A 25,336-nucleotide genomic window follows, 5' to 3' on the forward strand; every position below is an offset into this window, starting at 1 on the left:
TGTAAAAAGAAAATACATCTCAGAACAGTGAGGTATCCAAGTATAATAAAAAAAATAAATTCTAACTGGATTACATTTTTAAATCAAAACTGTGACTATCCTAACACACACTGTTACAAACAGGATTATCATAAAATAACCCATCAAGATGGTAATAACAACAACAACAGCAACAAATACCTGAAATATCTAGCGTGTTTCATTCTAAAGAACCCCAATGTGCTTTACAAGTTTAAACTAACATACACACCATATTTTATTCAGTGCCGAAATGCAAATCCCTGTGTAAATCTAGCAACTGGTTAACAACCCACAGGAACAAACAGACTCCAGATGTATTTGCTGTATCAATTCACTGGACTCGCCCTCCCTGGAGCAAGGAGATATAAGCTGCATCATCTAGATCTGAGGTGAGCTGGAGGGGAATGGTGTACCCCACAGGGCAATGTATCAATTCACTGGACTCGCCCTCCCTAGAGCAAAGAGATGTAAGCTGCATCGTCCAGATCTGAGGTGAGCTAGGGTGAAATGTTGTGCCCCAGAAAGGCTACATTGGAGTGGGAGGGGAGGTAGTGTTTGTGCCTTGAGAATCCTGCCGGGGAAAGCGGTTACAAACTGATGTCAGGACACCATAGGAGCCTTGCAAGCACAGGTTATCTAGATATGCCTTGACTCTGTAGAGTCTCCAACAGCCCTGGGGAGGCCACCATCCCAGCCAGCAGCACCGACTTTTTGGACTGCAGTAGAAGAACAAGGGTTGCATTCACCCTCACCCCAGATGGAGTTGGGACTGCTGGGAGAACTACATCATCATGTAATACAGGCTTGGATCTGGTCTCTTGTCCTTTAGCACTTTTTATGATCTGAGCACTTCTACAAATATTGCTAGAAGAAAAACAATTTACGTAACTCATTCAATTCAGCAAATGTCATCTCATAGGTATATTTTTAAAGTCAGGATTATTAAGAACATCCAGCTAGACATGGAGATCAGCATTTTATGACTCATAGCAGAGTGGGGGAAATATTAGCAAAACTGTGCATTTATAACATCTTCCTATTAGCACTTAGTCACTGAAGACGGAAGACGCCCAGAACACTTTCAAAGAGATATCGCTTCCTTAAATGTATTTTCTAAAATTGCTGCAATACAACTGCAGCAATAACAAAGGAACCACTTACCTATAAAGTGTGGTCATAATTTAAATGAATGGTCTATAAACAGAAGATTTGCTTTTGCTGTTGGCACCCAAACACTGCCTTCTAAGCGAAGTCACATTTCATCAGACAGTTTCTATATTCCATTTTCCCTTAAATAGCACACTGATGAAATGATGTATGTTCACACAAAGAACAGATGATGCAGCAGAAGGAAGATTTGTAGGTGCACTGCACCATGGCTCAAAATTTCAGCAGTTTGTCACACATTCTGATCTATTTAAATGCCTTTTTCAACTGACCTTTACAAATTCCTATTGCAGTAGGTTGAATTTTGTTCTAAACCAGAAGACAATTCAGTATCAGTATGAACATGTTAGCTAGTTAACAACAAATCCTATTACAGCTTCAAAAAAAATTCACATGCAATAGCTCAGTTTCACTATAAACAGATTCACCAAATCATTTATCCAGGATCAAGTTCAAGTTTAGAAAAGGTTCATCTACTCATAAATACATACTGCTCATGAAAACCCCCCACAAGTCTAGACCCTTACATTAAGGAGTACTTTACTATTCAGTTATTTCTGCTGAAACCAACAAGGAACAAGATATGACCCAATGTGAGCCAGAATATCAGAATCCAGCCTATGGTTTGTTTTTAATAATAAAGATTTTTAATAAAGAGTTGGACTTGCACCATATATGCTTATTCTGCAAATAAAGCTGGAGGCTAAACACAGATTCACAGCTCCAGTGAACAGGTGCTAGATTTGTTAGCTGCAGTTCTGTCTAATTCTTAATTTAACTAAAGAGCTGTGTGTGTTATGCTAAGAGTTCAGATACTCTGGATAACAGCTGGAAGAACTTCTTGTTCTTCAACGTAGGTAGCTTTAGTCATCTCAGTCACACAAGGTGAAATTCACTCCACCACATGACATCCAAATATTCAGGCTTTATGTCAGTGGAGTCCATGGAAGGTGGAGTCCATGTAGTCCAAATTCACCTCTAAATCCAGGAGTGCAAGGCTGCTAAAGCAGTTCCCCATGGCTGCTGCTGCTGCTGCAACCAATCCACAGTGATTGTGACAGGGTCGCAGTCTCTGTTGCCCCTTCCCTGGCTTGCTATCAGACCAACCCCATCTGTCCCTAAAAGAGATGTCTGCACCTGTCTTTACAGGGCCAATGCAGAGACTATTTGCTTGGTGTGTGCAGGCACCTCTGCACAGGCTCACAACTGGCAATCCCCATAGTTAGTCCTAGTGCAGGGTTTATGTGATGCAGAGGGTCTTATGAAGGCCCTCCAAACTAGGAGTGAATTTCACCCATAAGCAGCAATATTACTACTTACAAAGCTGTTGGGCAACACACAGTGTTACCATGACCCATTTTAATGTATTACCAGGAATAAAAATGTAGATCTTTCTTAGAATCTAATAACTTGAAAATTATTTGCTAAGGAAAGACATTTGCTATTTGCATCAATAGTTACAAAGGCAAGGAGCTGTACGGTTAAGTTTTACTTCCTGTAGTAAAGGATTCAGTATACACCATATGACCTCCATAGTCAGAAGTCAAACTTCTTTGTGACCATTTCCCCTTGGGCACTGAAAAACTTGGAAACCTGACAAGCGGAACATATTGGCCCAGAGTCTCCCCTACATTTCAGCTGTTTTGCAATGCACCAATGGTGCAAAAATCACTCTAAAGCTGGCACAGCCTGTATTGGAAGGATCACCCCAGTGGCGGGGATCCTTGAGCAGCTTAGGGCAGCTGTACCCTATTCCAACACCCTCCTTATGGCTGGCATAGGAACATGGCCAAGGGAGAGGCCAGACTCTTCTGCATCCCACTGATTCTCCATTTCTGTAATAGCCCCTTTGTGGCCACTGGTTATTAGCATAAGTTAGAGAAGTCCTAAGGCTGCTCTAATGTACACAGATGCCAGCCCAGTGCATGGCTGACCCAGCATCAGCAGATCACAAAGGTGGTTTAAAGACCTAGTAGGCCAAGTTCTTAGAACAGGGCTACTGTGTGGTGTGCAGCACGTTGCAAATTCAGATCCTAAAGATGAACAGAACTCTCATTACCTATCAGATTATATTTTCACTTTCTTATTCCCTTCTCCTTATCCCCTTCCTAAGGATCTGTTACTCCCCCCGTTATTTTTGTTTAATTTTAGATTTTAAACTCTTCAGGGCAGAGACACAGTCTCTCCATAACTCTGTGTATATCTGCACAACAATAACAGCAGCTACCATCACCTAAATAGATGTTAGCTTCACTTCTGCTAGGCTGAAAGGGACTTACACTTCTCATATTCCTATCAGCACAAAGCTCTGCAGTCTGGCCAGCAGGCTTATGTAACAGTGATGCATCTGGCTTTCTACCCCAAATAAGAAGTATGCAGGAGTATTCTGATACTACTGCAATAAAACTGGGTCCCTGCTCATCTATACCTTCATCTCCTGGGTCTTTAGTTCAGTGGGAACCACTGAAACCACAACATTCAATACGCCAAGTACTTGCAGTAACTATGGTAACATCTGATACTTACAACAGGAAATAGAGTTGTTGCCATGTGGCAAATACTGCATTTTTATTGATGTCAGCTGAACTGACTATAGTTTTTCTTCTGGACTGTGAAAATTTCAGGACACTGCAGTGTTTTACTTTATGTTTGTACAGTTCCCAGCACAAATTGGAGAGGGTGCAGAAATGAGCCAAACAAGTTATTTGAGGGCTGGAAAAATACAGTGAGAGATTTCAAGAGGTCAATCTGTTTAATTGGTCAAAAAAAAGATTGAGAGGTGACTTGATTACAGTGTATAAGTACCTTCATGGGGAGAAAATACTGAGTATTGAAGGACTCTTTAGTGGAGAAATGCAAAACAAGAACCAATGGCTGGAATTCAATTCAAACTGGAAATAAGGCACAATTTCTTAGCAGTGAGGGTGATTTAACTCTTGGAACAACCTATTAAGGGAAGTAGTGGATTCTCCATCCCTTGATGTCTTCAAATCATGACCAGATGCCTTTCTGAGAAGCCAAATACAAGTTATTGGGTTCAATACTAGGGTAACTGGGTGAAATTTTATGACCTGTGTTATACAGGAGGTCCATTATGGATGATCTACCGGCTCCATCTGGCTTTAAAATCTATGACTTTATAAATCTACAATTCTAAAGGATTTTGATAAACTAGAGAAGGTTCAGAGAAGAGCCATGCCTTATATTGATATACTCAAAGAGAAGAATCTTATGTGACAAAGTCAGACCAGACAGCTATAAGAGAGTGGTGGAACACAGTCCTAGAAAGGTGAAGACCCTTTTCCCTATGAACTGCAAAAATGTTATCTCAGATTAATTAGATACGTGAGCCCAAATAAGGGCTGCTGGTGACCTTTAAAAACTCCTCTTCTGGTGAGAGAGAGGGAGGAGGGATGAGAAACAAGCTGCAGCAGGGAGAAAAGGCTTCTCCTAGGTGGAAGGCTGGTCTTTTCCCCATAGGGGAAGCAATCCAGTTTACTTCTGTTTGGGGAAGGGCTGGCAACCAGAAGCCAGTGTAATAAGTTGGCGCTCTGGGGAGGGGGAAAGCAAATGTATATCTTTTGTATTGTGAGTTTGGTTTTGCTCGAAAGAACCACTCAGGCCTATCCCGAAGCCCACCTTGTAAATACTGAAAAATAAACCAAAGCAAATAATTAAAAATATCCAAAGTAGGACTGATTTACTCCAGGTCCACTCCCCAACTATTGGAGGGAGAAACAACACTGCGGGTGACAAGGTGAAGGAGGTTTTGCCACATTATTTAGATTAACAAAGAGAAGATTAAGAGGTGACTTGATCACAGTCTGTAAGTACCTACATGGGAAACAAATATTTAATAATGGGCTTGTCATACAGGGAGAGAAACAGTAGCTCTTTGGATGGCAGACACCTAAATGTATTTAAAGACATTTTACATAGTCACATGCAAAAGCCTGCAGGATTGACTCTAGAACAGCATTTCTCAAACTTTAGCAACCCAAGGATCCACATTTTGTTTTAAAAATTTTCACAGACCCCTAAATCCCCCACTCAGCACCAGGCCCCACCCCCACTCCACCCCTTACCCCAAGGCCACACCCCTGACATGCCTCTTCCCACCCCTCCCCTGAGTGTGCCCCATCCCTGCTCCTCCTCCTCCCTCCCAGCGCCTCCTGCGCGTCACGGAACAGCTGTTCCCCGGAGTTCAGGAGGCACTGGGAGGGAGGGGGAGGAGTTGATCAGCAGGGCCAGTGACCCCAGACATGACTCTCAGACCCCCTGGAGTACCCTCGCGGACCCCCAGGGGTCCACAGACCACAATTTGAGAAACCCTGCTCTAGAATCCACCATACTCTCCCTGAGCAACTTCCACCAACACAAAGGAGCAGTGAAAGCCCATGGATCTGGACCCTATGGAATTCTCACAGTACATCAGGAATCCCTATGTGATGTATGGGGCTAATGTAGTAACTCTATGCCAACCCATCTGTAGCCCCGGATGGATGGGGTACAACCCAGGGAAAAGTGGGTGTGGATGGACAATCTCTGAACTCTGATTATTCCTGTCTGCCTAAGTAGCCTCTTGGGAATGTGAGTAGTTAGACATAAGTTAGGGTGGTCCTGAGAATGCTGTAAATGTAGATCTGGAGTCTACCTGGCCCAGGTCAGAGAACAAAGGACCATGTTGTGCCCCCTTACCAATCTTCTGATGAGCACTGCTCAGCCAGACACAAGAATAGGGGTTCTATCTGATAGATTAAACTTTCTCTCTCAGAAAAAGTTATCCTTCAGGGCATAGGACCCATCCAAGTAACAAAGGGGCTGGGGGGACATGGAAAGACTCCTTTGGCCATGAAGTCTTAGCTCCCTTCATGTTCTTTGCTGCAGGCACCCATAGTGTCAACAAGAACGACTGTGGGCTAGCCAAGTTTTAGAATGAACAGCTTGATCATGTGACGTCTGTGACCTTCAGTTAAAGAGACTGATCCTGAAAACTCTCCTCTCACTTCTGTTGAAGTGCTTTAGAAAGAGAAGTAGAGATCTGTATTCACATGACTTGTACAATTTGGCCCAAAGTACTAGAAAGTGACAGTTTTGTTGGCAATAAACTATTGCAAACAGTTTTATAACTAATCTCAGGCAAGAACAACATTTCCTAGAGTCTGTTTTTATAGCTTTTCCCTGACTTGGCATATAGTAAGCAGATTGTTCCCTCCTTTTCTTATGCGTTTTTAATCTGGCTATTTATAAAGCAATTAACTTTTAGGAATGACCTTTACACTAACATTAAAACCTGTTTGCCCTAGGTTTTGAAAAACCACATTTTCATCTTTTGAAAAATGAATTAAATGCCTTGAAAATATTGCGAACATAACCAAAAAGGAGATCAGCACTATAATATGAAGAGTGTTGGCTGTCATACGGTATATGAAAGATGGAAGGAATACAGTCCTGAGATTCAGACAACCGATAGTCAGATGGTGATAGTGTAAAGCTACTCAGGAAAATATGCCAGGATAAAAGAACATTATTTTTATGCTTTCCTGACACAGTGAGTCTTTGCTGTAAACTATTCCCATTGATTCTTTTTACCAGAATAAACAAACACAGCATACTTTATTTTTACAAATCAAATACCTGCCAAAATTAGCTAAGAGTTGGATTCCTTGGCAGTTTCATTTATCCAGTTCTCCTAAGCTGAGACTGACAAATTTGAATCAATGACTCGTCATGGAGCTGCATTTCTGACCTTACTTTCGCTGTTTTCTTGTTTCTAGGGAAACCCACAAAGCTAAAGAAAGAAAATATCTGTTTTAACCTTTCTTTTCACATTTAGTGTAACAGTTAACATTAGATATAGAAATGAAGGAGCAAATGTAATTCAGAATTACAATCATATTAACCACAACAGCAGAAACAATTAATTGAAAGAACAAAGCGAATTGCAACTCTGCACTGATTTCCCCACGCAGCTTTGCACTTTAGCAAGCTATTTCATATAAATAATCCATGCAGATACCTTGAGTGCTGTACCTTCATTGTATTTTCTTTAGCTTCTTTGGTAATCCAAAATTAATTTCTTCAAAGAAGACAATGGAGCTAAACCTTGCCTTCCATCCACCTTTAAAGAAATAGACAAACAGTCAAGCAAGCTTAGGTTTTCTCCAAAGTAAAATATATACACAAGGGCTCCAAAATGCATATTTCTATTATACGTAATACAATGTCACAGCAAGTAATGGAAACATTTAATCAGGCTTAATGGCACAGTGACCATATGAAATCAGAGAAGGATTATAATCAACCACAGAAAAAGCAGAATTTAATTAAACTGCAATGTTGTTATTGCTTGTGCACTTCGCTGACACTAAGGACTAGTTTATACCTTCGGACCCAGCCCCGAGCAAGAGGCAGTGCATACACAATATCCACCCCAGGAATGGCTCCAGGACACACAGTGCCATTTCTTGTTCCACAGATGGGTAAGTAAGCTATAGCAGCCCTTGAAGAAGGCACAGCTTTGTTTCTGCTCACGTCTGGCCCACTACTCAGGCCAGGAAGTAGGAGGAGGCAGAGCCATGGTTCTGTCCACTTCCTACTTCTCTCTGCGCAATCTCCCCCTCCCCCCGCTTGCTCGCAGTGGGGAGTACTTGGAGAGCCACGTCTGTGCTTCATGGCAGACCAGAGACCATATTCCCCCTCACTTCCCAGCTTGGCTAAGTAGGACAAGGACGTAATTGTGCCCTAATTGATTGTCTCCCAACACCTCTATGAGGTTATTATGGTAAATATTATCTCTGTTTTACAGATATGGAAACTGAAACACAGAGTTTAAGTGGAATACTCTAGATCACACAATACAGGATAAGGGGTCGCTGAGAGATTAATGAATGCCTCTGCTCCACTCCTTGATGCTTCAGTTTAGCATAACATGTTTTAATAGTGCACTGGGAAGAAAATCATTTGGATTCAGCAACACACTTAGTTTGTAGATCAAGGTTACGGGCTTTGGCCAGCCACGTAGCTGTCCCCACAACTCACTTAAGTATGGGCTGAAATGCGTATAAGGTGGGTTTGGAGGGGAACCTTAGAACTGACAGAGCTGATTAGTCCAGAAAAGAGGTTAGCAAGCAGATAGCAATGTGCACTGGGAAGATGATGAGAGGCAATCATTAGGCACAAAGGATGAACTCCCTAATCTCTCTCATAAGGCTGGAGTGTATAACTCTGATGTGGGTGCAATGTACATCCCTCGATGCTTGAAACTGTTTGTGGTTAACCCATTGGGGTATAAAGAGTGACTGTCCAAGTTAATCTCTGGCAACCCTAATGGCAGGAATCCAGTGAGGTACAGGGACACTAGCTGGGGCAATTTAACTCACTCCAGTCCCTTGTATAAGACTGACAGGGACCAAAGCCAGAACCAGCAGTGAGGATTGAGACAAGGTGTTGGATTTCAACTTCCAGCATAGACTGACGCATCCATCAACAGTGCCATAATTCTGAGTATGAGGAAGAGGCAAGAGTATGCGATTTTGGTATGAAGCCAAATCCTGATGGCTGGCTGTGTGAAGAGAGGTTATGGGTGGTCTCTGTCCCATGAGTGAAGGACCATTATTGCAAGCTGCTAAGTATGGAATACGGAATACTGCATGGGACACATTTGCTGCTGGGTAACTACAGCAGTGATGTTAAATGTCAAATATTCACAGTTCATAAGGTTCGATTGATTTAATTAATAAAGTTGAGGCTACGCATAATTATCTGCATGGTAGCTTACCACTTCATGTCCTGTCTCTACTCCTACACAGATGCATAAAGGGGCAAAGATCTTTCACATTCCCATCTGCTGATTTTGAGTGCTACCTTATCTTTTCCCCCTTGTGGATCTGAAAAGGAGTGGTATTAATCATCAAATAATTTCCCTCTTTGACCTAAATTTATTCTTCATTTGGGATGAAATATGACCACACTCTGACATGAAAATCAAGGTCAGAGAACTGCATGCAGTTGATCAGCCAATGTTTTCATGCAGATAGCAATATTTGAAAAGGAAAAATGGAAAAAACCTCTCTCTCTCTCTCTCAACCTGTATAAGTAGCAATATGTGTTACACATGCTTGATCCCGTTTCCTTCTGTTTGGAAGATACCAGAAGCATAAATTGTATCACAGTAATGTAATCAGGAAGCTTAACATTAAGTTTCAGTATGCATCTCCTGAGAAAACCATTACAGTGTTTATATAGGGAAAATCCAATTTAAATAGAAATATAGAAAACGAAAAATGAAAATATAAATAATCAATGCAAGTGCTTTTTAAAGTTAACAGATGGCTCTTTTTAGAGACTGAAGGCCTCAGGTTAGAGATTGTGATGCACTATCTCTTCCATACTCCTCATCAAAATATATCGCATCTCCCTTGATAGCCACTATTTCTGCAGAACAGAAAAGACCATTCAAATCTTCTTTACCCCCAACAGAGTAACGTTATTGTCAGCAAACAATACTAAAATATCAACCAGGGCTTGATGGGGAGAACATACTGAAAAAATAAACTTTCCATTTCACATATGAGAAAATTTTAAATATATTTTTTAAACAATTATGATTTTCTTCTCTGTTTCCTCATGTCTCATTGCAGCACTGACAGCAACTAGCTAAAGTGATAGGATTCCCAGCAGATGTAGAACAACGTGACAAATTGTAGTCTGGCTTATTTCTCGCTTTCGTATACATGCATCTGTGATCATCAAGCTAACCAAGCACTCCAAAGTTTTAATCCCAAAACAGCTTTTGAAATTGCGGCACCAGACAGCAGAGCAAAAGGTCACATCACTAAGCCATTTTAGCCCAAAACCTGGAAGGAAACAGTCATAACCCATTAACCCTGAACTCTGCACCCCATTCCTTCTCTTGATTTAAAAAATTGCTGAGGACTTTGGATTTCCAGCTTATGCCCAATTATCCTTGCAAATCTTTTGTCTCTTCTCAAGTTCAATACTATGGAATTTATTAAGAATGACACCAGACAGCTTCCAGTGTGCTGTCAATGCACTGAAATGCTTACATGTGTTTTGGAGAAGTTACACATTCTTTATTTGCTCCAAATATGTGAGCCGTTGTCTTTTGTGGGGGAAATGTGTGTTCCTTTAAATGAGGGACATCCCCATCTACCATCATTAATATGTAAATGATTTAAGCACATAGCTGCTATTTCAATTATTCAAATAGTATGAACTCTTGCGTTTATGTATATCCCAATGTATGGGTGAGTGTCTCTCTCTCTCTTACTCTGACAGATTTTGATAGGTATTCAGCACTTCTGAGTGTTTGCTCTACACTCTACATACAAAACAATTTTTACATAAGGGAAATGTACACAACTCCTCCCACTCTCATCTATCTATCTATATCTATCTATCTATCTATCTAAAAGAGAGAAATTAACAAATGAACATAAGCCAGATCCTGTGAATACTTATTCATGTAACTAGACTTGATGCAAACAGTTTAATTCCAGCCTGAGTAAGGGGTTTTCAAGATCACATCTTTTATCAACAGAGTTTATGGCCCAATCCTTCTCCTATTGAAGTTAATGGGAAAATATCTATCAAGTCAATAGGTGTCGGACTAGTTCCTTTATTCATCTCTGCATGCAGTATCTGGGATGTTGGCTGGAGCTGTTTGGAAACAAAGGGAAGTGGGGAGTTCACAATTCCACTTTTCACCAACTTCCTGCTGAAACTTAGTTGCAGTGGAATTTTTCTGACCAGCTCTGAAGCTTACAGTCTTATTAAAAAATAACAAAAACTTGCATGAACAAACAAACAGCCATTTCTTAAAACCAGCTAAAAAAAAAGATGAAAATATGGGGAAAGTACTTTCTCTCAAGTCTTTTATATTCAACGGGATCATGAAATCATTCCTATCAGGGCTTTAGCAAAAGTGTGTGCTTTTTTGTTAGCTGTTCAGCAGCTGTGAGGAACAATCTACTACATAGTACAAAAGTCCTTTTAGTATGTGAAAGAGAGCAGCGGTGAGGGGAACTTAGCATCCAACAGCCTCAGGCCATGTGCTCTACTCATTTCCCATTCTCAAGGCAGAGTTAATTTCACAGCCAAACATTTTAGCAGGATCCTGAGCACAAACAAAACATCCTTTGTACTTGGAGGGAAGGAAAGCAATACAAGCTGAATTTCTGAAGCAGGGTCCTTTCCCCCCTCCTAAATGTAAAATGCAGCCAATACAGTACTAGACACTCTCAGAGAGCTGGTTGACAGTCTCAACAAAGCAGGTAGCAAAAATGATCTGGCTTTTCAGGGTGACACACAAAGAAGAGAGCTGGGATCCTTTTAAAGAAATGAAATGGTTTCTTTGTAAAACAGAAGATGTCAAGAAGGTTCACAAGAGAGAACAATTTTAACTCTGTTTCATTTAGCTGGCATACACTTGAGAATTATTTCATTGTGGAGCAGCGTCACTCTGAAATTCCAAATGGAAGTACAATTCAGAGGTGTCTACATTAAATTATTTTCCTTAAAATTTCCCATCGATGTTACAATTGCTACAGCTCCCTCAATGGAGTAACAATAATTTAAGTGCTAGATAGAAAAGGGTGCCTGCATTTTAATCACTGGTTTGTCTAACCTTGCTCAGAGCAGGGTTTCCCATAGGAGGAAACTATCTAGCCCTCTACTGGTATTGCATTTAACTTTCTGTAGTTTGGTATCTCATCGGAACTCAGTGTAGCCATTTGTGCAATAATTTAGTGGACTTACCTTTGCCTCACAAAAAACATCCTTTCTTGGTCAAATATACCCAAACAATATCTCCTTCCCTTAAGTCAAGTTCACACCTGAGGTGAATTTTAGGATCATCTTCCAAGGACATATAATTGTAGACTGCAACAAACTAAAATAATGTGTCATAACACTAGGACTCTTCAGTTAATGGCACCTTTGTAATTAGTACCATGTCCCACATGAACAGCCACACAACGTCTTAGCTTTCAAAGCTCTATCTGCTGCAGGGCAAGCCAAGGGCCTAATCCAATGATTTACCAGCCCTTAACATTAATCAGGGAGTGTATGCCTATATATATATATATATATATTATTCCTTCCTCTCTTACGTGGCTTGCAGGGTTACTATAGCAACCTGTATGTGACCTGCATAATTAAGATAGCTAGGAAGAGCTGTTAGTTAATGTATTTATGGGCATGAATGGGAAACTTTAAAGATTAATGGTCCAAGGGATTCAGATATATTATAAACACAGCTTTAAAACACATTAGGCCAAATCCATGCTTGGTGTAACCCACTGAAGTCAGTGCAGCTACACATCATGGTTGAATTACTCCCACTGCAGGAATATCCTATCATTAAAGTTTTGACTTAAAATATGTAAAAGGCAAACTGTGTTTTGCTCTTGGAGTAATGTGCAGCAGGCAAATGCTTAAGGGAGTATGCAAAGTTGGACCAAAAAGGGCACAAATAACTCAACTCTGTCATCCATCATCGGTGGCTTTATTTTGCTAGTACTGTAGCTAGTTTTGTAAATTAATAGCTAGTGCACTGTGTGTGTGTTTGTCCGTTTTTGTCTTCTTAGAGTCTCATTTCATCCATTACAGCAGGTAGGCTATACGGGAAGGGCAGCCTAGCCAGTGCAACAATCAGCCCATGATAAATTTGTCTGCCCTAGTCTTCAGTCATCCATAGCTGGTGTGACATACCCACTTGATTTCACCAGCCACACACCAGCAAAGAACGGCTGACTGTCCAAGTGCACTGCTGCTCTTTCCTCATACTAAAAAGACATTTGCATCACATACTAAAAGATTGTACATGGTAGATTGTTCCACAAAGCTGCTGAACACCTAACACACACACACACACACACACACATACTCTTTGGTGAAGCCAACAAAACAATTTGGAAAGTATAAACATTGGCGGAAACGGTGCCGGAACAAGCCAGTGGATAGCTTAGAGCAGTGTTGTAGACAGATTACAATACGCTGGTCAACCCCAAAGCCAAGGAATCAGGGTTGAACAAATGGCAAATATTGGACCATAGAAACAGAATGAAGACTGGAAAACGAAAGAAGAGGATGCTGGCTTGGACAAACAAAGGCCACTTTCACCGATCATAAACTGAGGTGGGGGCAAAAAGTCTGTGAAGAGAACAAATACAAACATAACATGCAGAACAGGGAACTACATGATGTAAGATTATACCAGGCTGAAGCTCTTGCAGTAATGATGCATGAGTTGAAAAGATATTAGTGGGAAATCAATCGATCTATGCAAAACAAGATGGGATGGTAAAGGAGAATTCTAGCATGACGAACATAGGATATTGACATCAGGGAGAGAAGATGGTGGACACCAGGATGGAGTTGCATTGATTCTGAAAGCTGAAGGCAAGCCAGGCTCTTATGACATTTAACCCAATTTCTCCTTGTATGTTGAAGGAGAGATTCAGAATCAAATTTGGTGCAATAGTACAAGTACATGTGCTGACAGTAGCAGAACCCAAAGAAATTGACAAAATGTATAACAATGTACAGAAAACAATACAGGAAATTTTAAGACAAGTTATTGGTGATGGGAGATTTTAAGGCAAAACTGGGATCGGACTGGAATGCCTGGGCTAGCGTAATAGGCATGTATGAACTAGGGGAAGAAAACTAAAGAGTAGAAAGGGTACTAAATTTCTGCTTAAGCAACAACCTGGTGATAACAAACATGCTATTTCAACAAAGAAAGGTGCAGAGGAAGTAGACATGGATATCTGCTGATGGGCAAATGAAACGCATGGTAGAATTTGTATTTGTGAATCAGAGATGGAAATCAAGTGTGTTGCTGTACAGATCATTGCTGTCAATGTCGAATCAGATCATAAGTAAGTGCTGGTATCAATAAGGTTGAGGCTGAAAGCAATCAAAAAAGTGCCAAGAACTAAGATCTATGAAGGGGGCAAATTGAAAGAGCCAGATTTCAGGAAAGAATACAAAGAAGAAAAAGTGGAAAAAGAACACACCTCTGGTGAAAGAAGAAATGAACATTGAAGAGACAGGGGACAGTTTAAAAATGGGATTTTCAGAGCAGTTGAACAAGTGTTGGGCTGCAAGGCCAAAATGAAGAAACCAAGGTGGACAATGGATGAAGTGCTGTAGCTGAGTGCAGGGCCGGCTCCAGGGTTTTTGCTGCCCCAAGCGGCGGAAAAAATAAATAAATCCGCGATCGCAATCCGCAACAGCTCTACTGCGCCGCTTTCTTCTTTGGTGGCAATTCGGCGGCAGGTCCTTCCCTCCAAGAGGGACCGAGGGATCCTCTGCCAAATTGTCGCCGAAGAGCCCAATGTGCCGTCCCTTCCCCTTGGCCACCCCAAGCACCTGCTTGCTCAGCTGATGCCTGGAGCCAGCCCTGGCTGCGTGACAAGTGTAATAAGATGAATGAGAATAAAAGGAGGACATAAGAGCTGAGTACAACAGGCTGACCAGAGAGAGAAAGAGAGAGAAATAACTGAACGATGTAGAGAAGCAGAAGAACACATGAAGAGAAATGCAACACAAGCGAACTGAGTAAAACATATGAGTTGAAGGTGTTGGCAGTGAAAGACAAATGCGGACAAATAACTGACAATGAACAAGTAAAGAATAAGTGATGGAAAGAATATTTTGAAGAGCTATAAACTGTGCAGAACACAGTAGGTGAAATGGTCCTGGAGAAGCTTCCCAGAACAAATGAGGGAGAGCAGATGCCAGAATTCTTAAAAGAAAAAGTAAAGATCTCAATAGGAAATTTGAAACGGAAAAAGGTGCCGGGAAGTGACAACATAACCACATAGCTGCAGCACGCAGGTGAGGAACATATGGTAAAGGCAATGCACAAGCTATTCAAGAAGATTTACAAACAAGAGCAAGTGCTTAGTATCACTTAAAGCTCTGTTCTTTATTTTTGTTTTATTATAAATTCATCTTAGTGCTGTTATTAAAGTGAGGTGTGCCTTCTCAGCTGTGTATTCTGTCTCTCTGGAGACAGAGGACTTGGTATTTCTGTAGGCATCTAGTGATAGGGCCTAGATGCTGTAGGACAGTTGTTCTCAACAGGGCTGGCTCCAGACACCAGCCGAGCAAGCTGGTGCTTGGGGCTGCAGCTTGTAGGATGCGGCATTCCGCCCAATCCTAGGGCAGCACGTCCGCTTTTTTGTTTTTGTTGTTGTTCCGCTCCAGCCGCCCTGTAGGGAGCAGCGGCAGGGAGGACGAGAGCGGCCTGCAGCAAGCCCGGCAGGGCAGCCCGCATCCTTCCCTCCCAGCCGACCGGAGTGGTGCGGAGCCCTCCCAGCGGGGGGCACGGCGGGAGGGGCCGCGTAGCAGCGCCCTGCTGAAGCCCTGGCCGCCCCCCTTCTCTCTCTCCCCCTGCTCCCTCCTCCCTGCTAGCCGGGGCACATCTGCAGGGCAGGGAGTCCCCCTGCAGCCTGGCTCCGGCCGCGCTGCAGGTTTTTTTTTTTTTGCTTTGCTGTTCTGGCCTCCGCGTTTTTATTTTTTTTTTGCTTGGGGCGACCAGAAAGCCAGAGCCGGCCCTGGTTCTCAATCAGGGCTACGTGTGCCCCTGGGGGTATGCAGAGGTCTTCCAGGGGATATGTCAACTCATCTAGATCAGTGTTTCTCAACCAGGGCCGGCTCTAGGCACCAGCATTCCAAGCAGGTGCTTGGGGTGGCAATCTGCAAGGGGCGGCAGTCCGTGTGTTTTTGCTGCCCCAAGCAGCGCACCAAATTGCCGCCGCAGATGGCGGGGGGCAGTCCGTGTGCCGTTAGGGCTGCACGCGCATTTCTGCGGCAGCGGCAATTCGGCGGCAGCTTCTATGTTCAGCTGCCCGCGGCGGCAATTCGGCGACTTCTGTCTTCTGGCTGAAAACAGAAGCTGCCGCCGAATTGCCACCGCCGCAGAAATGCGCGTGCCGTCCTAACGGCAAACAGACTGCCCCCGCCGTCCATGGCGGCAATTCGGCGCGCTGCTTGGGGCAGCAAAAACAGTAGAGCCGGCCCTGTTCTCAACCTGGTGGTCATGGGGGTCGCAAGTGCAGGGCCAGCGTTAGGCGGTGGCAAGCAGGACAATTGCTTGGGGCTGCACGCCACAGGGGGCCCCATGAAGCTGCTACATGCTTCAGCCCCAGGTGGCAGAGATCAGGCTTCAGACTCCTGAGAGGAGTACAATAGTCTAGAAAGGCTGAGAACCACTGCTGTAGGGACACGCTTCAGGAGAGTTCAGGACCTGTATTTTGGGGATTAGTTTTAAGGTAGTTCTTGTGGCTAAGGCACTGGTCTGAGACTCACAAGAACTGGGTTCAGTTTCCAGCTGTGCCACAGGATACATCTACACTGCAGCTGGCAGCATGCTTCCCAGCATTGGTAGACAGACAAACAGTAGCGCCTTTATCTAGGACAGTAAAAATAGCAACATAACTGCTATGGACCCTTGGGTACATACTTGGCAGTTAGCCCCAGCCACTGCCCATGCTACACCCAGTGACACTGCTATTTTTAGCATGCTAGCTCAAGCAGAGCTAGCTCATATCTGTCTATCTGCACTGGGAAGCATGCACTTCCTGTCTCATGTACTAGCATGATTAAATTAATCTCATGCGCTGCTCTGGACAGATCTCACAGGAACACTTTTTCCCAGGCCCAACAAGAGGTTCTTCAGCAGCAGCAGCAAAGCTGAAACTGAAGAGGCAACAGGCAGGCCTGAATGCAGCAGGGAATGGGAGGGATAGGCCCTCACATGTGTTACAAATTGTTTTTGGGCCCACCCAAACCACCTTTCTAAATATCATCGGGGAGGTGAGAAGCCATTATTAAAATATAAAAAGGAGATTTTTAAGCAAACATAATTCAGGACATGCCATTTAAATCTGATTTATCAGATTTTTAGACAAAGACTTTGGAGAGCAATATAGTTAAAGGTATTGGCTTGCCAGCTGCTGAGGATGAGAGAGGAAGCAGGAGCCTTTTTAAAAGACTCCCTAGACATCAACTGGGTGGTCTCTTTTGACATCATCCATGGGTCCCCCTTCATGCCCACAGCACATGGAGCAGTGCAGTAAGCCTTGTTTCAGGAGTCTGCACTGGAGCACTAGTGAGGATTAGTGAAGTTTAGGGATTACTAGATAAGAGAAACCAGGCCAGTATAGGTTACACACTGTCCCACACTGCCCTGTGGGGAGAATTATTTCACTCACATTGGCTCTGGCACTCAGTAATCCATAGACCTCACTGTGTATCCTCCCCTTTTCCCCTTAAGCATGGCCTAGTGATGCCTAGATGCTATGATGATGGGAGAATGAAAAAGCAGGTAGTCACAATATTCTAAAATGACTACAATTCTAAGCCAAACAATTGGAACAAAAGGCTTGAAGGACTATTAGGTGGCACAGTAGGTAAGCACATTAGCATGAGAGACAAGATTAATAAGTACACATGAATTTGTTGTCTCACTTTGTCCACATTATGAAACCAGCAGCCAGTTCAGCATGATGGTCCTTTCTTACTCACACACTGGGCTAGTGGAGATACTGCAGGTCAGCACTGAGGTGCATTGTCAGAACTATGCTGTCAGGGATCATGGGTCTTGAATGTGGGTCCTCAGATTGCAGCCACCATTCATCAGCATATTGGTACCAGGAGGAGGGTGGACTAGTGGACCCTAGCTCACCAGAGGCATTGCCTATGAAGCTCTTGATTGGAAGAGATATCCAGCTTCTCTGATTGGCTCAGACTCACTATTTAAGCCAGAAAGGCGGCACAGGAAGTTGTCTCAGAAACTTGTCCCATCCTGTTCCAAACCCCTACTTATATGCCCCCACCCATGGCAACAGACGCTGACTCCAACCTTTGGCTTGACTTCTAACTCCATCTCCGACCCTTGGCTTGACTCTTGACTCTGGTTCTGGTTCTGCTACATTCGCCTCTTGGACCAGATTCTGTGCTCCACTTAGGACTAAATCAAGAATTGCCTCTTCTCTTGTGGATTCCAGGACTAGCTGCTCCAAGAAACAGTCATTTATGGTGTCAAGAAACTTTATCTCTGCATCCTTTCCTGAGGTGACATGTACCCAGTCAATATGGGGATAGTTGAAATGCCCCATTATTATTGAGTTCAATATTTTTATAGCCTCTTTAATCTCCTGGAGCACTTCACAGCCACCATCACTATCCTGGTCAGGTGGTTGGTAGTGTATCCCTACTGCTATATTCTGATTAGTCAAGCATGACATTTCTATCCATACAGATTCTATGGTACCATTTGGTTCATTTAAAATTTGTACTGTATATATTTGTACTATATATATATTGTACACCTTTGAAAGCTTCGAACTTCACCATCTTCGAAAGCTTCAAGTACTAAACCAAAAATGGTAAGCAGCTAAAATATTGTGAGTGACTTTAATGCTAATGGGTATAAAGGACTCATAGCACAGGATAGAGGCAAGCAGAGTACAAAATTTCCTGCATATGTTATGGATTGGGACGAAAGTGGTCATAGTTTGGTTGAAACTATAGTAAAGAACAGAATTATGAGATGCATAGATTAACACAATTTGTTGGGGAAGAGTCAACATGGCTTTTGTAAATGGAAATTCTTTGAGGGGGTCAAACAAACATGTGGGCAAGGGGGATCCAGTGGATACAGTGTACTTGGACTTTCAGAAGGCCTTTGACAAGGTCCCTCATCAAAGGCTCTTCAACAAAGTAGGCAGTCATAGGATAAGAGGGAAGGTCCTCCTACGGATCAGTAACTGGTTAAAAGGAAACAAAGAGTAGGAATAAATGGTCAGTTTTTAGAATGGAGAGCGGCAAATAGTGGTGACCCCTAGGGATCAGTATTGGGGCTAGTGTTGAACAAACATATTCATAAATGATCTGAAAAAAGGGGTAAACAGTGAGCTGGCAAAACTTGCAGACGGTAGAAAATTAGTCACAGTAGTTAAGTCTGAAGCCGACTGCGAAAAGTTACAAATAGGGATGTAAAAGGTTAATCAGTTAACTGGAAAGCATTAGGCTTACCATTAACTGGACCTTAACCATTAACCCCCAGGGCTGGTCATGGCGGGGCCGGGACGGATGCATTGACGGGACCCCGGCCCTCGCTGTGCCGTGCCAGTGGGATACCCCTGGCCACGGCGGGCAGGACACCAGCCCCAGTGAGACACCAGCCCTGGACGCGGGGCTCGGGCAGGCCAGCAGGACCCAAGCCCCAGTGGGCTGGAGGGACCCCGGTCCTGGCCATATCCTGCCGGTGGGACACCGGCCCTGGCTGCACTGGGCTGGGCCGATCGGTGGGATCCTGGCCCATGCTGGGCGTGCTGGAGTGGCCCTGGCCATGCCGGGCCAGCGGGACCCCATCCCCTGCTGCCCCGCGCCGGTCCACCACGGGAGCGACATCGGTTAACCATTGATCGGTTAAATGATATAATTTTAATCGTTAAACCAGTTAATTTTTTTAACCGATATTTACATCTCTAGTTACAAAGGGATATCACAAAACTGGGTAATTGGGCAAAAAAATGGCAGATGAAAGTCAATTTTGATAAAAACAAAGTAATGTACATTGGGAAACACAACCACAACTATACATAGGAAATGGTGGGGTCTACATTAGCGGTTGCCATTCAAGAAAGATCTTGGAGTCACTGTGGATAGATCTCTGAAAACATTCACTCAACGTGCAGTGGCAGTCAAAAAAGCTAACAGAATGTTAGGAAACATTAGGAAAGGGATAGATAATAAGACAGAACATATAATGGCTCTATATAAATCCATGGTATGCCCACATCTTGAAAACTGCATGCAGATCTGGTTGTCCCATCTTAAAAACGATATATTAGAATTGAAAAAGGTACAGAGAAGGGCAACAAAAATGCTAAGGGGTATGGAAAAGCTTCCCATATGAGGAGAGATTAAAAAGACTTGGACTTTCAGCTTCGAAAAGAGATGACTAAGAAGGGATATGATAGAGGTCTATAAAATCTTTACTTGTGTGGAGAAAGATAACAAGGAAGTGTTATTTACTCCTTCACATAACACAAGCATCAGGGATCACCCAATGAAATTAATAAGCGGCAGGTTTAAAACAAACAAAAGGAAGTACTTCTTCACACAAGAACAGTCAACCTGTGGAACTCGTTGCCAGGGGATGTTGTGTAGGCCAAAACTATAGTAGGGTTCAAAAAAGAACTAGATAAGTTCATGAAGGATAGGTCCATCAATGGGTATTAGCCAGGGTGGTCAGCTTACAACCTCATGCTTCTGAGGGCCCCAGCCTCTGATTGCCAGAAGCTGGAAGTGGACAACAGGAGATGGATCACTTGATGATTACCTGTTCTGTTCATTCCCTCTGGGGTACCTGGCATTGGCTACTGTCGGAAGACAGGATACTGGGCTAGGTGGACCATTGGTCTGTCCCAGTATGGCCATTCTTATGTTCTAACATATGCAAAAATTATCAGAGGCTGATGCCAAGGGATTTGGTTTAATGAGAACATAACAATAAACTTTATATTTAAACAGATTTTCACTTAAACACTATAAGTACTTATTCAGAATTTACCATGTGAAATGAGTGACCCAACATCATCAGTACATGCTCCCAGTTTAGTGAGAATATGCCAGAATGCTCTGGTTAGTTCCATTTCATTATCATTCAGCTACATAAATGGGCTGAGCAAGTGAAGCTAAGAAAGAAATCCCTATCTTATCTGCCCATGAGAACGTTGTTTTCCTTTTTTTCTACTACTGTATCAGATTTCTCTCTGAGTATGCTGCAGCCCAAGATTTGTTATAAATGAGCAGTTTTATCTTTCCGATCTAAAAGGAGAAAAATAAAGAAAGCTCAAGCTTTAGATGAGGATGTTTGCATTACATTTTAGGTGATCATTTTAATTTACATGGAGACATGGACAGTACATCATATTTGCACTCAGCGTGCATACATAGCTGATACAGGGAGATGTTGGTCTGTGAGTGATAAATTGGAGGATTGGATAAATTGGACAGTACATCATATTTGCACTCCGCTTGCACACATAGCTGATAGAGATGTTGGTCTATGAGGATTCCCATTCTAAAGGAAAGCTAGGACCAAGAAAGGGACTTTGTAAAGGATGTTCACGCCTGAACAATTAATCATGCTGAACTCTGTAAAACTTGCCCTTATGCCTTATCATGTCATGCATTCATAAAAAGTCACAATTCATTATAGTCTTTTAAGCTAACACACCTCTCATGATTATCTTATATTTATGTGAAGCCCTGAAGATAGCCCTTAAGCAAGAGGAAAGCTTATGCAAGCTACCTGCTTTGATGAAGTATTTGAATTTGAGTTAGCCTGCATGCTGTGTACTGTGTTCACACAACAGCACACTCACACTTTGCCTCCATTTTCCTTCTGGGATATATATAATGCAGAATCGTTCAGGGAATGGAGGAAAATCTGAGCAAGGTAAGCTGCTTATTGTCTCAAATAGTGCCATGTGAAGGATTCGCAACAAAACCCCCTTCCAACCCCAGATTTCAACATCTAGGAATTAAAGGCAAGACATTCTTGGGGAGGGTCTCTGACTCCTCAATTTACTGCCCTCGTGAGCTGGGTGAGCCTGAGTTTTCTGATGTTTGGGGTATGTGTTTCACTAGCCTTGAGCTGGAACGCCAACAACAAACACCCACTAGGAAAATTTGGATTCGGGGGGGGGAGGGGGAGCGAGAGTCAGGGGTGCACAGCAGGCCCACCACAGTCCCAGACTCCACGCCCAGGGGATCTAATCACATAGAGTGTTGGGGTTCTTAGGGATTGGCTTGTTTTGGCCTTGTTTTGAAATGGGATTAGCTTGATTTTTGGCTTATTCTGAAAGTTGGGGTGCTTATTTACCACATGAAAGTTGGCAACTGTGCTCCAGCAGCACCTCCATCCACAGTTACATTACGAATTTCCTTTTCTAAGACAATGAAACTCTAATATGTGCATGCAAAGTACATATTAATGAACTACCATCATATGCTTCACTAAAAATGTAGCAGAAAAATACTTTTCATTTATGTAGAACTACCTTGATGTACAGTGTATTACTGATAACCCACAGGTTCTTTGGTATTACAAGTGCCTATTGATTAAAACACAAACATGCATAAGTTGTAAACAGGTGTTTGTCACGAGGATAGTAAAATGTATTCAGTCAGAAATGACCAGAGGATAAGACTTTCCATTGATAACACAGATGCAGTTGCTGCTACCTCATGGGAGCTGGCATCAGGCTTTTCGTCTTCAGGGTAACCACTAGAGGCAAATGATGAAGCTTCCTTTTTTGTTAAAGGACAACTAAATTGAACATTCATCTTCTCAGAAACCAAACCAGAAGAACCAACGGTCTGAACGCTGATTTGAAATGGCACAGAAAGATCCAGATTTTCTAAAATAGTCTGAAATGAGAGGAGATCTCCATTTTAAAATGAGTTTAAGTCATACATTAAAGCAATACTACTATTCATATAGAACTTTATGTAACACATATTAGGCCAATTTTCCACTGGTACAAATGGGCACAAGCTCCTTTGATTTCAATGGAGTTTTGCTTGTTTACATTGCAAAGAATTTGGCCCAGTGTGTGTGCACATATGCCCGTGTAAAATAAGGGGGCAATGGGACAGGGTGAAATGGTATAAAGGTTTTATCAGCATAAGATTGGGATGTTCACATTACTCATTAGTGTCAAAACCACTCGTGAGTAATGCAGGTCATCCCAAGCTCATCCCAAGAAAGCCTTTGCACCATCCCCACCCCCCGTTCACATATTCTGTATATGTCATGTTACATAAGAAAACATTTTACACATGTTTAGAAAGATTTTAAACTATCTTCTTCTCATCTTTCCCTTTTGGTGGGAAGGCAAAGCACCTATTGGCTGCCTGGGTGCATATGTGGGCCCTGGAACCCAGCTGTAAAAGGCTCAGAGGGAGTCATAAAACCCTTAAAAAGAGCTCTAAAAGAGCTTTTCCATTCCTAAAAACGTCACTGCTGTCAAGTCTGTGATCTCAGTCCCTTCTAGGGCTAGAAACTATTAGATTGTTTTCTTATTTTGTTTTTTAATGGCAGCTGTTTGAAGTTGCTCAGTGGTCTGGAATGTTGAAATAAGTCCTCAGAGTAGAGTGCAGGCAAGGCAGTCAAGGGTGCACAATAAATTTATTTCTCACATATCTCTGCAATTTAGCAATGTCTCCTCTACCTAATGCATATTACCTACACATATGTGGTATATACATAAACAGGAAGATCAAGAAAAACTAATCCACATAATCAGTTCTGTTAAAATAATTTCCAATTGATTGACTACACTTGGAGTTCATTACAAAACATGTTTAAAAGACCAAATAACCAAACATTGTAAATTTATTGTCTACAGACAAAGCAGTACAGTACAGAAAGGAAAGCGCTAATCCCATACTAATCCTTCTGAGAAGCTTGTTTCTCACAGCATGTAGTTCATCTTACATAGAAGATGTACTTCAAAATATGTCCCTCGAACCACTTATATTTATAGCACAGTTGCTTATAAATTTGAAAGCAACTTATACGTCACTTAAGATCCAACCCATAAGTTTGTACCAGTTCCTTAACTTGTTCTGTACCTTTCCTTATCTCTGTTTTGGATATTACACTTTAAACCAGTTGCTCATGAAGGTACCTGTACTAGGACATAGAACAGATGTATCTCGCATTTGACAGACTTTATATTTGCTAATGCCAAAAGCTACATTGAGCTTTGCAAAGTATATATATCTCTTGACGCATGTGAACAAAGTGAACAGAGTTGTGGGAAAGATAGATCATTCAGTTAACATAACTGACTACATGCTGGGCATAATACAATATTAATATGATATGCCCTACAGCTAACTAGCATATATATATTGGCTAACGGTCACTTAAGAAAAAGCATACTATTTAATTTTTAAAGGCAATGTGTTCACCAGAACACACAAGGATACTAAATACACAGTAAACACATACTTATTTATAAATTTCATACTGAGTCAAGAACAATTAAGATGTCTGGAAAGAGAGACATGTATGAAAAGCATGGCTGAATGTTCCATGATATTACATGAAACAAATTACTTGAGTCACATGTTCAGTTAATCTCTGCCTGCCTAACATGATAGCGCTGGTCTCTGTATACTTTCAGTAATAACAGGAAATGATACTATGAAATTGCTGTCAATAGCTGACTTGGAATGCGACGGCATTAAAACCCAATGATCGATGTTGAAATGACTAACCAGGAATCATGCTGGTGGAAGGAAGCTGACTCGTTCTCACCTGTGGTTATGAAAAGCCACAAAGCATCTGATGGCAGATTTTCAAGAGGTGATAAGAGAGAAGCACAGAAACTCCAGGTGGAATTAATGTGTGCTTGATGATGCGCAGCATATATGATGTTTTGGGAACTGACCTTGCTGTGTCTTGCAACTCATAAGCAACCCAGTAGACCGGGTAAAATAAGCAACCATATCCTCAAAAGAATTTCAGGCAAATGATTTAGGAGATATATATGTAATACCAGGTACAATTATCTTGTTTCAAGTTCCTGCTCTTCACTCTAACACAACATCCCGTGATTATTTCTATTAGTTATATTGCTGCAAAAGGATGATGCTAAGAAGCACCATCTTCAAAAATGACACTGTAATCAAGGAAATAACATACCCCCCATCACTGCACTGTCTACGAAATTATGCAGCCCAATGGTTTCTCCAAGTTAAATACTGATAACAAATAATATCTTTCCACAAAAAAACTCTGCTTACCTTAGTGCAGGCTGAACTCATAACAGATTTGTGAAATTCCCCATCTGTATATATCTGCAGTGTAATATAAAGTTCAGTTAAAGGTTAATGAGAAAATAAATAGCTTGTTTAAATTACCTAATGTAGGTTGTGGAGGCTATTTGGAAATTTACCTACTGTAGCTGTGAATTTTTAGATGCTTATTCAATAGCGATTTACATTTTACTACGTTTCATTTAGGGTGACTTGATTAAGTGGGATTAAGAGGCACATACCCTTGTACTGGCTCTCTGCCAATGATTTC

At 42.1% G+C, this 25,336-nt stretch overlaps 1 protein-coding gene across 9 annotated transcripts in view; it reads right to left on the minus strand.

Annotated features, from left to right (window-relative positions):
- The window catches only part of C5H4orf50 (chromosome 5 C4orf50 homolog), a 125,890-nt gene that overhangs the window by 18,699 nt on the left and 81,855 nt on the right, over positions 1 to 25,336 (minus strand). For 7 of the 9 annotated variants that reach the window (XM_008170181.4, XM_065598195.1, XM_065598198.1 and 4 more), the window contains 2 exons: positions 25,054 to 25,107; positions 20,712 to 22,668 (listed from right to left, as the gene is read on the minus strand). In XM_008170181.4, the coding sequence (XP_008168403.2) occupies positions 22,399 to 22,668; positions 25,054 to 25,107 (324 nt within the window). In that variant the 3' untranslated portion in view covers positions 20,712 to 22,398. Of the gene's footprint in view, positions 1 to 6,825; positions 6,980 to 7,207; positions 7,310 to 20,711; positions 22,669 to 25,053; positions 25,108 to 25,336 lie in introns of those variants that run through there. The other 2 variants (XR_010601917.1, XM_065598194.1) reach the window with 2 other exon arrangements.

This window comes from Chrysemys picta, chromosome 5 (genome assembly GCF_011386835.1).
Source record: "Chrysemys picta bellii isolate R12L10 chromosome 5, ASM1138683v2, whole genome shotgun sequence".
In the NCBI taxonomy this organism is placed as follows: domain Eukaryota; kingdom Metazoa; phylum Chordata; order Testudines; family Emydidae; genus Chrysemys; species Chrysemys picta.